Source organism: Saimiri boliviensis, chromosome 17, assembly GCF_048565385.1.
Source record: "Saimiri boliviensis isolate mSaiBol1 chromosome 17, mSaiBol1.pri, whole genome shotgun sequence".
Taxonomy (NCBI): domain Eukaryota; kingdom Metazoa; phylum Chordata; class Mammalia; order Primates; family Cebidae; genus Saimiri; species Saimiri boliviensis.
In genome coordinates, this window is record NC_133465.1 from 44,808,795 (window position 1) to 44,824,577 (window position 15,783).

Here is a 15,783-nt window from a genome sequence, read left to right on the forward strand (position 1 = left end):
ATAGGGGTCTCACTATGTTGCTTAGGCTACTCTGGAACTCCTGAGCCCAAGCGATCCACCTGTCTCAGCCTCCCAAAGCGCTGGGATTACAGGGATGGGCCACCATGCCCAGCCCACACCGGAAATTACAGTTGAGGCTAGGGAATGTGTAGGAAAATGGAGCCCAGAAAACTAAGTGAGCAAGGGCAGGAGAGGGGGCCGGGATCCAGGCAAAAGCAGAATCGTACAAGGACAGAAACAGTGATATGACCTTGCCTGGATTAGAAGTGAACACTATTTACATGATGGCAACAGTACACAGCCAACCAAGCACATGGACTGAACAGGAAGCCTGCGGCGGAGTGAAAGGCTGATGGAGGGAGCGCACGAGCCGAATCTCCCCACGCCGCGGCCGCCCGCCCATGAGCAGGGAGGGCCTGAACCCTGTGAATCCAGAGGTAGCAGGACAGGAAAAGCAAGTCACTTGGAAATGTGGGAGTAAACTCCAGAAGAAACAGCCCGGGCAGAGCCTTCTGAGAAAGGGGAGGGGGCGGGCCCCAGGGGAGAGGAGGGGCGGGACCTCTGTTTTATGATTTTAGCACTATTTAACCCTTTTTTTTTTTTTTTAAACTATCTGCACATGCTAATTTAAGAAAATAGTTATTAAAACATTAAATAAGGAAATCTCTACTGAGAAGCAGGTCCTCTCGCTGCTTCTTGCGTCCCAAGAATCCACCCTCGTCACTCCCAGCCACAGGCACCTACACACAGCCACGGGCACACTCACACTCACACTCACACACACTCATCACAAAGAGCCCATAGTGACAGACAGGTACACACACGTAATACATAAAATCCTCTGGCACAGGTGCTACCCCAGCGTCCGCGACACACACACCCATTCCCAGAAATGGACAATTATAGATTCACCCCAAACACACGGAGGCCTCCAGGAGCCTCCCGGAAACGCTGAGAGGGGGGCACTTCCTCCAGGCTTCTCCTCCTGCGCCAGCACCCCAGAACCGCCCTGGGCTGGGCGAGGAGGTTGTCTCAGGAGCTGTACCCTAATTGCTGTCTCTCCTCAGCCCCCTGCTGAGTGCCCAGCCCTTAGGCTAAGCAGCCATTAATCCTCTTGCGCCCCAGGCCATAGATGGGGCAGAAACGGGGTGGGGAAGGGCCCCATCTGGCAGCTGAGATGTGACTAATAATGCCACCGTCAGCTTTTTCTTCCCTGAGTCATGGGCAAGTCCAGGGTCAGGAAAACCATGGCCAGGCTGTGCATCCTGGTACAAGCCATTTGATGTCTCTGTGCCCAGGAGAGAGTAGGCAGCTTATGAAACGCTGAGATGCTGTGATTTTATGACCCAGTCTGGGCCCTGCTTCCACCCCCTCCCCTGGGAGTCTCTCCACCCTGACCTCCAGGGCCAACCCCAAATGATACATGATTTGCAGGTAAGACAAGCATCCCTCGGGCATCTGCTGTGACCTCCCCCACCCCTACTCTGCCCCCCCTCCCATTCCTCCAGCACTCACCATCACCCTGGTCCTGTTATCTGGCAGCGTGTCCATGGCCAGGGTGCCCCCACCCAGGTCCTGACTCAGCTGGGTCCTGTCCGGCTCTGACGCTAGCCCAGGGCTCTCTCGGGCTCTCCGATTCCAGCCCCGCAGGGTCCCCTTAGCAGCCCATCCAGAGCCTGGGCCCTCATCATGACCTGGGAGAAGGGGACAGAAACCTGAGTGCCAGCAGTCCAGAATGAAGATCCGGGAGGGGAAATTAGCCCAGGAATCCCGCAAGGGCCCCCGCACTATGCCATTGTTGACTTTGCAGACACTTGACTACCAGGACAGGAGACACCCAACATGTAGTGAGAGTCCCGTGCCCAGCTCCAGGCCAGGCACTTCACATATATCCTTTTAATCCTCACACCAGCTCTCAGTAGACAGGATGCTCTCCATTTTGCAGACAGGAACCAGAGGCTCAGAGGTTAAAAGTCACACAGTGGGTTAGGCATGGAGATAAATTTCAAACTCAAGCTGATCTGCCTCCAAAGGGTGATTATTCTCAACCTCAGCTACACACTGGAGTCACCTAGGGAGCTTCAAAAGTTCCTGATGCCTGGGTCCCACCCTAGAGAGCACTTGTAGCTGATCTATGGTATAGCCGGGGCATTCGATTTCTTATAAGATCCTTGGGGGAGATTTTGAGAAGCCCTGGACTTAAAGAACTCTGCAGGCAAGGATGAGAACCATTGCTGTGGAACCTTCCAAACCAGTTTCTTACTTCTCTGCCACATATGGCACATAATCCCGTTTCCCAGGGGGTTCGGAGGGCTGGAAGCCAGGGAGCCGTTCTTTCAGTTCAGGGCTCTCAACCTTGGTGCTATTGACATTGGGACTGGATAATTCCTTCTTCCAATTTTTTTATTGTGGCAAAATACACATAACAACGTTTACCATCTAACCATTTTCAAATGTACAATTCAGTGGCATTAAGTACATTCCTAATGTTGTGTGACCATCACCACCACCCATCTGAATAACTCTTCTCATCTTGTAAAACTAAAAGTCTGTACCCATTAAATAATGACTCCCAATTCACCCCTGTCTATTTTATTTTATCTTATTTTATTTTATTTTATGTTAGAGATGGGGTTTGGCTGGACGAAGTGGCTCATGCTTGTAATCCCAGCACTTTGGGAGGCCGAGGCTGGTGGATCACCTGAGGTCGGGAGTTCGAGACCAGCCTGACCAACATGGTGAAACCCCGTCTCTACTGAAAATACAAAAATTAGCTGGGCGTGGTAGCACATTCCTATAACCCCAGCTACTCAGAAGGCTGAGGAAGGAGAATCACTTGTACCCGGGAAGCAGAGGTTTCAGTGAGCCAAGATTGTGCCATTGCACTCCAGCCCGGGCAATAAGAGTGAAACTCTGCCTCAAAAAAAAAAAGAGAGAGAGAGATGAGGTCTTGCTCTGTCACCCAGGCTGGAGCGTAGCAGTACAATCATTGCTCACCGCAGTCTCCAACTGCTGGGCTCATGTGATCCTCTCACCTCAGCCTCCTAAGTAGCTGGGACTACAGGCATGCGCCCCCAAGCCCAGCTAATCTCTTTACTTTTGGTAAAGACAGGGTCTCACTATGTTGTTCAGTGTGGTTGGTCTTGAATTCCTGGTCTCAGCAATTTTCCCACCTTGGCTCTCAAAGTGCTGGGATTACAGATGTTAGCCACAGCATCCCCAGCCTGTATGGATGATCTGACTACTGTAAGTATCTCATATAAATGGAATCATACTGTATTTGTCTTTTGTGATTGGCTTATTTCACTTAGCATAATAAATTCAAGGCTCATTCCTGTTGTAGCATAGGGCAGAATGTACTTCCTTTTGAAGGCTGAATAATATTCTATTGTGTGGATATACCACATTTTGCTTCCATTCATCTGTCAGTGGACGCCTGTTTTGCTTCCACATTTTAGCTATTGTGAACAACGCAGCTACCAACATGGGGGTACGAATGTCTCTTTGAGACCTGGCCTTCAGTTCTTTTTGGTATAAACCCAGAAGTGGAATTGCTGGCTCATATGGTAATTCTAATTCTAATTTTTTGAGGAATCACTGTTTTCCACGTAAAATGGCTGGACCGTTTTACATTCCCACCAACCGTGCGCACAGGTTCCAACCTCTCCATGATCTTGCCAATACTTGTTATTTTCTGTTTTTTTTAGAGTAGCCATCCTAACGGGTATGAGGTAGTATCTCACTGTTGTTTTTGTAAATTGGCACTTCCCTAATGACTAGTGATGCCAAGCATCTTTCCATGTGCTCGTGGGCCATTTGTATCTCTTTGGAGAAACGTCAAGTCTTCTGCCCATTTTTAAATCGGGTTGTTGGTTGGACTGGATAATTCAGTTATGCGGGAATTGTTCAGTGCTCTGTAAGATGTTTAGCAGCAGCCTCGACCTCTGCTCACTAAATGCCAATAGAGCCATGCCCCTCCCCATCCCAGGCTGTGACACTGAAAAAGGTCTCCAAACATTGCCAAATATCCCCGGGGAACAAAATTGCCCCTCCCTTGCCCCACTGAGAACCACTGTTTGACTCCTATCACTACTGGGACAGTCTAGGATGGCAAACAGGTTTCATATCACATGCCATCTCCAATCCATTCGTGACGACCACAGGAAAGAATTCGAAGGCTCCTCTTTCGTTTAGCAGGAAAGACTGTCAAGATCAATTAGCCATGTCTGCCAGGGCACAGGATTGGAAAGTACGTACACACTGGCCATTTTGCAGCCATTCCTCGGTTCCACGATCTCCCCTCCAGTTCCCTCTACCTTGTTAAATGAGTGCTTTTTTTGAGGCAGGGTCTCACTCTAGCACCCAGGCTGGAGTGCAGTGGTGCACTCACAGCTCACTGTAGCCTCAACCTCTCAGACTCAAGCAATCCTCCCACCTCAGCCTTCCAAGTAGCTGGGACTACAGTTGCTTGCCACCACACCTGGCTAATTTTTTTTTTTTTTTTTTTGGTAGAGGCTGAGTTTTACCATGTTGCACACACTGCCCTTGAACTCCTGGGCTCAAGCAGTCCTACCACCTTGGCCTCCCAAAGTGCTGGGATTATAAGCATAAGCCACTGCTCCAGGTCTGTTAAATTAGTTCTAAATGACACAAAAGACTGGGCGTGGTGACTCATACCTGTAATCCCAGCACTTTGGGAGGCCGAGGCGGGTGGATCACCTGAGGTAAGGAGTTCGAGACCAGCCTGGCCAACATGGTGAAACACCGTCTCTACGAAATATACAAAAATTAGGTAGGCATGGTAGTGGGCACCTATAATTCCAGCTACTTGGGAGGCTGAGGCAGGAGAATTGCTTGAACCCAGGAGAGGAAGATTGTAGTGACCTGAGATTGTGCCACTGCACTACAGCCTGGGCAAAAAAGCGAAATTTCATGTTAAAATAAATAAATAACACAAAAACCATCTTTTTCAGTTTCAGAAACATTCATGCCCCCAAAAAGCTGTGCCTTATATTGTCATTCCAATGGTCACACCTACTATGGATGTCTATGTGAGATGTAAGTATGTGTATATATATGGATGTATATATGAAAACCATCAGATAGGTAGATCTGATATTCCCCACGTGTGACCCTTATCCATTTCAGGCCCACCCTGTGTCGGATACCTGTTTCAACCTCTGCCTTCCGCACCCCACTCCCCAGAGCTCCCGGATGTGGCTGTCCCTCTCCTAGAGCACCTACCCCTGCGACTATGGCCCATCTCCCTGGTCGACTTGAGCGCCCCCAGGATTCTCTCTCCACCTTCTTCAAATTTGCCATGCCCAGCACAGCAGGGCCTCCATCACCGCGGAACTGAGGATGCTAAGGGTATCTTCTGGGAGCCAGCAAGGACAGAGGTTGAGACCAAGCTTGGCCAGGCCCAGGCCTGGGGCTGAGGCCAGAGCTCTGCTGTGGGGCTCTGCTTTGTCATTAGACATTGTATCCAATTAAGTCATTCTTGGCTACTGGCGCCTACTGGACCCTTGCCGGCCCCCTCTAACTTCTCTGCCCCTAATAGCAACCAGATGCTGCTGGAGAATGTGGGGAGGAGGACAGTCCCCAGACCCCTTCCCCAAGATGCCCACCAGTTACCCATAGATGGACCTGAGTCAGGGCTGGGAAGGCAGCCTGCCCGCTGCCCAGGCCCAAGCCAGGGCTGTCTAGTCTCTCTTGGGTGCGGCCCACAGCTGCCTCTGGAGACAGAACTGTTTGTGCTGGGCTGGGCTACCCAGCTCCCCAGGTCTTCAGCGGCCCTGGGGCCTGGGAAGGAGCCAGAACAGGATAGAGCGGTAGTGAATGGGGGGAAGGGCTCAGTGGCTCAGAGAGGGGTGCTGGGGATCATCACAAATCTGGAGCTGAGACAGGAGGCCAGATGCTGGAGGTCTGCAGCATGGGGAAGGACAGGAAGGGGCCCGGGTGGGGGTGGCCAGAGAATAGACACTGGGTTGACCTCTCCACCCAGTCTTGCCACTCACAAGCTGTGGGACCTTGACCCCATCCATTCTCTCTAAGCCTCAGCTCCCTGTTGACTAAAATGGGTTTGATGATCATGCCCATTGTACAGGCTGCCATGAGCGTCCAGTGAGAAATATAAATGAGGTTTTATAGAGGGCTCAGGCCTGGGTCAGAGGCAAAGAGTCCAAGAGAGGGCAGGGTGAGGGATGGAGAGGGAGCTTGGCCAGGACCCTGCCTTACCCTGGCCTAGACCTGAATCTTACTCTTCCAACCCATACCACATCTGTTTCCTGGCCACCCTTCCTCCCCTGTTGCCTGGGACAGGACGTCATCCCCACAACTCATGAAAGGAGCCAACACAGCTGGTTGCTCACGTGTACGTGCTGGGGCCCACGTGCCCGTGCACACCCCCACAAAGGCTCTCCTGAAAGCCTCGGCCTTCCGCGTGTGCGCTCACACATGGGTTGCACACCTACCGAACCCTCGGCCACTCCTTACCCCACCTGCCTTCCCCTGGAGAGCCTCATCTTCCCTGGACCTGTTCCACAGCGACACGTGTGAGAGCACCCATCTGCATGTGTTACCAAAGAGCTTCCAGAACACATGGTTCATTCATGTATTCACTCACTCATGGCCCCAAGGAGTGTGCAGTCCAGTGGGATATCATAATCATCTCAGGAATAATAAAAATGACAGCTAACTTTCAGAGAACGCTGCTCTGTGTTAGCACTATTCCAACAGTTTTAAACACGTTAATCCCTTCATCCCCACAATAACCCCATGAAGCAGTTACTAGTTTTAAATCTATTTACAAATGGAGAAACTTAGGCAGGCCAAGCACAGTGTCTCACGCCTGTCATCCCAGAACTTTGGGAGGCCGAGGCAGGTGGATCACGAGGTCAGGAGTTCAAGACCAGCCTGACCAACATGGTAAAACCCCCGTCTCTACTCAAAATACAAAAATTAGCTGGCTGTGGTGGCGCATGCCTGTAATCCCGGCTACTCAGGAGGCTGAGGCAAGAGAATCACTTGAACCTGGGAGGCGGAGGTTGAGCCAAGATCGCGCCATTGCACTCCAGCCTGGGCAACAAGAGCAAAACTTCATCTCAAAAAAAAAAAAAAAGAAAGAAAGAAAGAAAGAAGCGGAGGCACAAAGACGTTAAGGAACCTCCCAAGGTCACACAGCCAGTCCATGGCAGGATCTGAACTCAGGCAGGCTGGCTCCACAGCCTGCTCAGGACCACAGGAAGTGCAGTAAACAATCCCCGCTGTTTCCCAGGGTGCAGGGGCAGCCCGGGGGTGGGGCTGGTGTGTGGGCTCGGTTCTTGGAGGGCCCTGCTCCAGCTGCCATTGGGCCTGAGCCTGGGAGCTTCCCTGGGAGACTATGTCCCCAGCATGTAGGGTACAGCCCAGTGGTAGTGTCCCAGTCCCCTCAGCTGGTACTGGCCCCATTCCAGGGCAAGGGGTGATGGGGCTGACTTCAGGAGGCCAGGTTGTGAGGCCCCAGAGCCTGGACCAAGACATCCTTATCTCACCCAACACCCAAGCTTGGCATCTCAGCCCTGAGCCGCCACCTGGTTCGGGTCACCACAGCCTCTATCCTGGGTCAGCCTCCACCCTTAATGCCCTCGAGCTAGTCTCCCCCACTGCAGCCAGGACAAGCCACTAGACGGTGAACCGGATTCCATCTCTCTCCAGCTTCCAGCTCACCTGTCCCTGAAGAATCCTGTCCCTTGGGCTGAGAAAAAGGGAGGACAAGAGCAGGGAGGGGAAAGGAGGGAAGGGGGAAGGTGAGCATCTTTAAAAGCCCTAAGTGCCTGAGATACACAGAACTGAGAACACTCTTCCACCTGAAACTTCAATGTAATATCAGAGCAGTTAAAGAACACAGGTTTGGAATCAAACAAGCTAAAGGCTGAACCCTGAATCTACCACCTACCGACTGTGGCATCGGACAACTTACATATACTCTCTAAGACTCAGTTTCCTCATCTGTGAGATGAGGCTAATAAAACATAAACTTGGTGGGTGGTTTTGAGTCTTTAACAAAATAATATACACAGAGCACCCAGCAAAGTCCCCCTGCCTTCCCTGGATTTCACATAAGGACTGAAACCATCTTCACAGGGTTAATAAGAATTATATGCCAGGTTCTGGGCAGAAATATAGGTGTAATTAAGCATTAAGCAGGCCGCACTTTGACCCACTCCTCCTTTTTTTTTGAGAGAGAGAGAGATTCTTGCTCTGTCACCCAGGCTGGAGTATAGTGGTGTGATCTCGGCTCACTGCTGTAACCTCCACCTCCTAGGGTCAAGCAATTCTCCTGCCTCAGCCTCCTGAGTAGCTGGGACTACAGGCATGCATTACCATGCCTGGTTAATTTTTGTATTTTTAGTAGAGACAGGGCTTCATCATGTTGGCCAGGCTAGTCTCGAACTCCTGACCTCAAGTGATCTGCCTGCCTCGGCCTCCCAAAGTGCTGGAATTATAAGTATGAGCCACTGCGCCCGACCAACTTTTATTTAAGAATTGTTTAAGGTCAGGTGCAGCGGCTCACATCTATAATCCCAGCACTTTGGCAGGCTGAGGTGGGAGGATCACTTGAGCCCAGGAGCTCGAGACCAGACTGGACAACATAACAAGATCCCATCTCTATTAAAATTTTTTAAAAGGCTGGACGTGGTGGCTCATGCCTGTAGTCCCAGCACTTTACAAGGACAAGCCAGGAGGATTACCTGAGCCCAGGAGTTTGAGATCATCTTGGCAACATGGCAAAACCTTGTCTCTTTTACAATTATTTTTAAATATTAGCCAGGTGTGGTATACATGCCTGCACTACCAGCTATTCAGGAAGCAGAGGCAGGAGGATCACTTGAGCCCAGGAGGTTGAGGCAGCAGTGAGCTACGACCACACCACTGCACTCCAGCCTGAGCAACAGAGCGAGACAGGCTAAAAAAAAAAAGAGTTAAGATGTTTTCGGATCCTGAATTCCAGCAGCAGAAGGGCCAATTCAAAGACCCCCAGAGAGGAACCGATTCACCATGAGAATGTAGTTTCTTTATTTCTACATGCACTCTTCAACCAATTAACAATTCCCACACCGGGGTCACCCCACCCCAAACCCCATAAAACCCCTAGCCCCAAATGCTGCCCCATCATGAGGAAACTTTCTCCGCTGCACCCTCAGTGTGTCAACTTGCTGCACCTCAGGCAACACACCTGTAAGGGTCACAGGACCAGCTTTTGGAGGGACCAGCGAAGGCTCCAGACCCTAAATTGAAATCCTGCCTCCAAGTTACAAAGCCCCTAACCATACCCTCTCCCCTTCCTCTGGCAGGCAGGGACCCACTGAGGGCCCTCACCTGGGGAGAGGGAGGGAGCAAAAGGAAGTGCAAGGAGGGACCACCAGGTAGCAGAAGGGAAGAGGGAGGGAGGGAGGGGAGGCAAGGGCAGGGAAGGGGAGGGAAGGGACAGAGGAAGAGCTCAGCTCAGTGGGTGTCCCTTGTGGGGAGAGTCTGGGGTCTGTGACCACCTCTGACTCACTCCCTCCCTCCCTCCCTCACTCATTCATTTATTCATTCATTCAGTACACTTTCACTGAGTCCCAGGCACTGTGCTGGGTGCTGGGGGGACACAAGCCCTGTGTCCAGGAACAGTCTAGTCTTTTTCAGGGAGACATTTACAAAATAAGTCATGTGGTAAGGACTAGGAAGAAAATCAGACAGAGGAATGGGTTAGGGTTGTTGCTACTCTACACAGAGCCATGGGATGGGCCTCTCTGAAGATGGTCCCCTTGAGCTGATTAAGACCTGAATGAGGAGAAGCCAGTCACCTGTCGATCAGAGGGACGGCAGTTGGAGTGGGTTAAAGGGTGGGTCTGGGGAGAGCTAGAGAAGACTCGTAGGGTGAGGGAGGGGCTGCCTAACCACCACAAGTTCACATTTTAGTCTCAGGTTGTTGGAGACCTAGAGACAATCTGGTCCAACCTCCTTCCCTCCTTTTTTTTTAAAAAAAAGATGGGACCTCACTTCTGTCTTTGCTATGTGGCATGATCACAGCTCACTGTAGCCTCCGGGTCCTTGGCTCAAGCGATCCTCCTGCTTCAGCCTTCTGAGTAGCTGGCACTACAGGCACACACCACCATTCCCAGCTAATTTTTAATTGTTTGTTGGACGGAGTCTTGCTCTGCCGCCCAGGCTGGAGTGCAACGGCGCAATCTCAGGTCATCGCAACCTGCACCTCTCAGGTTCCGGCGGTTCTGCTGCCTCAGCCTCCTGAGTAGCTGAGATTACAGGCACGTGCCACCACTCCCAGCTAATTTTGTAATTTTAGTAGAGATGGGGTTTTATCATGTTAGCCAGGCTGGTCTCAAACCCCTGACCTCAGGTGATCTGCCCGCCTCAGCCTCCCAAAGTGCTGGGATTACAGGCATGAGCCACCACATCCAGCCCAAATTATTCATAGAAATGGGGTCTATTTTTCCCAGGCTGGTCTCAAACCCCTTGTCTAAAGTTATCCTCCCACCTCAGCCTCCCAAAGTGTTAGGGTCACAAGCATGAGCCTGGTGCAAGCCCTCATTTTGTAGATGGGGTGACCTTCCTCAGAGAAAGGAGGAAGCTGTCAGGGTGACCAGTGTTTGGTACTAAGCCTGGTCTCCTGCAGGACTCCCAGGCCAGGATGCCAACTCTAGCTGCCTCTTCTTTGTCTATTGGTCGCTCCTCTGGTTCCATCTGACCAGACTTTCAGCTCCCCTGGCCCCGCTGTGCATCCTGGGGCCATCTTCCTGTCTGTCTGCCTGGTCTCCCTGCTGACTCTATCTCTGAGCCACTCATCTCTGCCGCTGCTGTTCTAATGATAAATGAGGTTTCAAGGTTCTACCAAACAAGCCTGTCCATCAGGAGCAAGGGGAGATCTCAGCTACCTCCCAAGGGCCCCTACCAGTCCAGCGAACCCAGAGCCTTGGGGCTGGATGCCAGCATCCCTTCAGGTCCTGCTCCCGGCTGCCCTTCCACGGGTTACAAGGACTCTACCACTGATCAGGTCAGGCTCTCCCTCCTTAGCAACTCTCCCCAAGAATGTCCTTCTCCCGGACACCCCCTTCCTCCTTATAAGTCCTCCTGCCCGTGAAGTCCAGCCTGGCCTGTGAAAAGGACACTCGACTGGGAGTCAACAGCTGCTGCCTCTAGCTTCTTACAGATTCCTTAAATCTAACCTCAATTCCTCCTGCTGCAGAGAAAGTGCCTTTCTCCTGGGTCAATGTCCGTCAACGCCAAGAAGACAGGGTGTCCTCTACTTAGAGAAGTGATTCAAGTCACTGCCTGCCTGACTCTTCCTGGTCTCCCCAGCTGTCTCCTACCCCAACCTGACTCTGAAGGGGCAGCCCTCTGCCAGGCCGGGGGCCTGGCCACTATCTCCCAGCCCATCCTTGTTACCTCCTAATTCCCCCTCCCCAGCCCTCTCCAGGGTTCACCCAACCCAGCCAAAGGTTCAGATCCTTCCCTCATAAACTCTGTTACACCCAGAATTCAGAAGATCACAGCAGGTTGGGGATTCAAAGGAGCCCAGAAATCATTAATAACATATCCCACTCTGTCCTGTTTGCAGTGATTTTCTTGAAAGTATCAGTTACCCATATAGATCCTAGCAAATACGAAAAGGAAAGGCAATTAGAAAAGATCCTTTATTGCCGGGCGCGGTGGCTCAAGCCTGTAATCCCAGCACTTTGGGAGGCCGAGGCGGGTGGATCACGAGGTCAAGAGATCGAGACCATCCTGGTCAACATGGTGAAACCCCGTCTCTATTAAGAATACAAAAAAAAAAATAGCTGGGCGTGGTGGCGCGTGCCTGTAATCCCAGCTACTCAGGAGGCTGAGGCAGGAGAATTGCCTGAACCCGGGAGGCGGAGGTTGCGGTGAGCCGAGATCGCGCCATTGCACTCCAGCCTGGGTAACAAGAGCGAAACTCCGTCTCAAAAAAAAAAAAAAAAAAGATCCTTTATTATTCCACAAACAAGAGTCAAAGATTTTGCCAACAGCCTCACTTTATAAATGCAAAAAAAATAGGTCCAGAGAGGGAAAGCAACTTGCCCAAAGTCACACAGCAAGTGAGATGGCGGGACTAGAAGCCACATCTCTGGCCACCCTCTGTGTGGTCTCCCTGAAAACTGGTGGTTCTTGACATGTCAGCTCCACTGCCCTCTGCCCACACCTCCCACCCTGTCAGCACCCTTCCCCTCCCACCCCCACATCCTCATCTCAACAGGGACCCAGGCCTGTCTCAGCTACATGCTGGGATCATTGAAGTCAAGAACTGGCACTGTCACTGTGCCTGGTGCCAGCACACCCCTGAGACAGCAGGTCAACCACAGTACTCGCCTCAACAGCCCCTCCCTCACTCCACCCGAGGGGCACCCATATCAGTGAGGCACAGGTCTCTATCTTCTTAATCATCTCTGTCAAGGGGCTAGGCTGCAAATTACCCATCTCCCCAACCCCAGAGAAAGTCTAGGCACCTAGGGGAGTGGAGAACTGAGACTATGAAAATTAGTCTTCCTGTTATAACATGAGGGATTCCAGGCAGATCTCAGAAAGGACTTCCAGACGGGAGAGATAAGTTTGGAGAACTGGTGAGGGGAAGAGGAATGTGCAGAATGGGACGCCTCCCTCCACCCCCGACCCCAGTGCCACATCTAGAGCCAGAGCAGCTGAAGTCCAAAGGCTGCCAGGGCAGATGGGAGCAGGTGTGAGGAGGGGGGTCCCTTGAGGCTGGGGTTGCAGGAGCAGCAAGTTGCTTCTTCCTGGGGTCACCGCCTCTCTACTGACACCAAATAGGCAAGGGAAGGTGACCGAATGGCTACTGCCTTCCCAGGGAGAGAGGCTGTGTCTCCACCATCTCCCTGGCTGCTCCCACTCACCCTTAGCCTGGGTCAGCTTTGGGCTCGGGGGTGTGGTAGAGAAGAGGTAAAGAAGGCATGGCTGGGGCAGGGGCCTTCCGAGGCTCCCGTCTTATCAGAATCCAGCCTTGCTTGGGTGATCAGGGATCCCAACAACTCTCGCCTTTCAGAGCCCATGGCCACATTGAGCCCCCCCGGCCTCCCGCCACCCCCGCAAGGTCCCGCCAGTCTCCCTCCAGGAGGAAGGCTTCGGTGTCTCCACCGTCACTCACACACCCTGTGTGTTTGGGAAAGTGGGGTCCCTGTCCATCCACCTGCCCGCAGCCCCCAGCGCTCCTGGCCTCCTGCGGACAATACTCCACTCGCGGACATCGCCAGGCCGTCCACACCTGCCCATGCCCACACCTGCCTTCCCGCCCCCTCCCCACCCCCGGCCCACCCGGGCCGACTCCGGCCAGTCCTACCTGCTCCGGGCTCGGGGCTCAGCGCCCAGGCAGCCTCCCTGAGCACCAGCACCAGGAGCCAGAGCTCGCCCCGCATGGTGGGTGCCCGGACCTGCCCCCGGCCTGCTCGCTACCCCAGCCCTGTTGAGGGAGGGGACCCCGGCTCCGGGTCCTGCCGTGCGGTCCCCGGGGCTGGCGGAGGGGCGGGCGGCGAGCAGGCGGCGGAGCGCGGGGCCGGGCTAGCCGGCGGGAGAGGCGAGAGCGCGAGCGGAGCGGGAGGCTGCGGCCTCCGGGAGCAGGCGGGGAGCTGGGCGGGGGGGCTGGGGGGGGGGAGCTGGGGCAGGGGGCGGGGCGGGGGGCGCGGCGTCGTGGGGGGCTCTCCCCGCGCCTACCCTCAGCTCTCCCCGAGCGCTCCCCGAGAGCTCCCGCAGCCGCTCCCAAGGCGAGGGGCGCAGAGTAGGGGACAGGGAGGGAGCCCCTCGGGCTGGGAGAACCCCTAGAAGCGTCAGTCCCCCTGGGCGCCGTATTGAGCTCCTGGCTCCCTTTTCCTGCGCTGTTCCGCTGGGGAAAGCTGCAGAGAGAAGGCCCGAGGGATTGGACCCCTGGAAGGGACAGGCGCCTTTTCCCTGGGCCACGGGCCCCTGCCTGTCCCCTGCCCCCAGCGCCTTCAAGCTCTGAGACATTGTTCTTCGGAATTCTGTGCGTCTCTGAAGCTTTGTCCTGCATCCCCCCACCCCCAGGAATCTCCCCCTGCAGCACAGACCCCCAGCATCTCTCCCCAAGAGGGGCCCGAATCCCAACCCCTCCCATGACTCCACCTTATCCCTCTACCCCCCATTTCCAGCACCGGTTTGACCCCTGGCCTAGCAGACATGAGGGTGCAGGGGCCCTGGCTAACCCCTACTCTGCAACGGCCTGGACCCCTCCCCACGAGTAGGTAGCCCAGGCCGCCCGCCTCTCTGGGGCCAGGCTGGCTCAAAGCCAGACCCAATCAATCCTCAGAGCAAGCCCCAGACCGGGAAACGGCTCACCCCACTTGCCGCCACCTTCTAACAGGCTCTGGGGATAGATCATCTTTTTTTTTTTTTTTTTTTTTTTTCCTTCCAGGACAGAATAAAAATACCAGCAATGTAGATTTAATAGACGGCAAGGAATCAGGTCAGGACACGGAGGCACCTCTTCCCTCCCCTGACCTACTTCGTTCTTGTGACGGCAAGGAGATGGGGCGCTGGATGGAGTGGGAGACGGGGTGAGGGGGCACCCTGGCTTCTAGTGGGCCTAGGGACTAGAAAACCGCGGAGAGGAAGGCGCGAACGCTGAGCGCCGTTTGAGACATTCCCCAGGAGGATGGATATGACTGGGGACAGGAGGGATCTGTGAGGCTGGAAGAGGCGGATTCCGTGACAGTGAGGTCAAAAAAAAAAAAAAAGACCTAAGAAAGGAAACAAAGTCTCTCTAATTTCCTAGAACGCGGGTTCCTCCTTCCGCCGAACCCAGAGTCCCAGGGACGACCTCCTCCAGCCCTAAACGCAAAGTCCCCTTACCATGGAACAAGGCAAGGCCGGTCTGTAAGTTCTTCTTGATGTCTAATTTAAATCTCAATTTGGCGGACTCTCAAACAGGATCAGACAGGCAGCCGCCTCCAGCTGCGGCTTCTTGCTGCCCTCAAGTGGCCACGTGATGAGCCACAACCCCCTCGTCCTGCGGGTTTCCTCTTTCCAAGGCCTGCCCACGCCTTGCCCCGACCTCCGAGGTCAAGGTGAAAGGTCCCAGGACGGATTCCAGCTCCGACCCCGGTGTCTTTACACATTGCTCCATCTGGGGTAATTCGTGGTCCGTCTTATAAAGTATCTTACAAGAAGAGCTCAGGGTGAAACAAAAACTTGGAAATAGTAGAAACAAACGTGTAAACTTTAATGTAAGCCTCTAGAACTTGAGATCGTAATCACCTGGAGGGGGTGTGTGTGTGTGTGTATTTTGTTTGTTTTTTGAGACAGGTTCTCGAACGTTGCCTAGGCTAGAGTGCAGTGACGCGATCATAGCTCACTGCAGCTTCCAACTCCTGGACTCAAGCGATAGGGAGGGTATATGAAAACAGATTTCTGGACTCCACCCTCAAGTTTCTAATTCCCTAGGTCGGGGATGAGGCCCGAGCGTACCCAGGTGATTCTGCTGGTCCCAGGACCACATTTTGAGAGCCATTGTTGTTAAATCCCCAGTTCCTTGCAGTCCCTCACTGCTCCTCGTCTGCCACTAGGAGGAAAAGCAAACAGTTTAGGAAAAACCGACACCCGAGACAAAAAGCTTAGGATCTTGAAAAATACCTAGCCAAGGGGGCACCCGGATTTGAACCGGGGACCTCTTGATCTGCAGTCAAATGCTCTACCACTGAGCTATACCCCCTCTGTCGGCAACTCAACGCAGGCAGTCCCTTAGTGTTATTGCTGCGC

General features: G+C 53.4%; 1 protein-coding gene and 1 non-coding gene across 3 annotated transcripts in view; both read right to left on the minus strand.

Annotated features, from left to right (window-relative positions):
- PLXDC1 (plexin domain containing 1) overlaps positions 1 to 13,634 on the minus strand; it is an 83,452-nt gene extending 69,818 nt beyond the window's left edge. For both annotated transcript variants that reach the window (XM_003931191.3, XM_074388684.1), the window contains exons 1-2: positions 13,355 to 13,634; positions 1,516 to 1,694 (exon numbers count right to left, since the gene is read on the minus strand). In XM_003931191.3, the coding sequence (XP_003931240.3) occupies positions 1,516 to 1,694; positions 13,355 to 13,430 (255 nt within the window). In that variant the 5' untranslated portion in view covers positions 13,431 to 13,634. The remainder of the gene's footprint in view (positions 1 to 1,515; positions 1,695 to 13,354) is intronic.
- Positions 13,635 to 15,664: 2,030 nt separating this feature from the next.
- TRNAC-GCA (transfer RNA cysteine (anticodon GCA)) lies at positions 15,665 to 15,736 on the minus strand. Its single transcript has one exon. It is a non-coding gene; the product is annotated as a tRNA-Cys (tRNA).
- Positions 15,737 to 15,783: the final 47 nt, after the last annotated feature.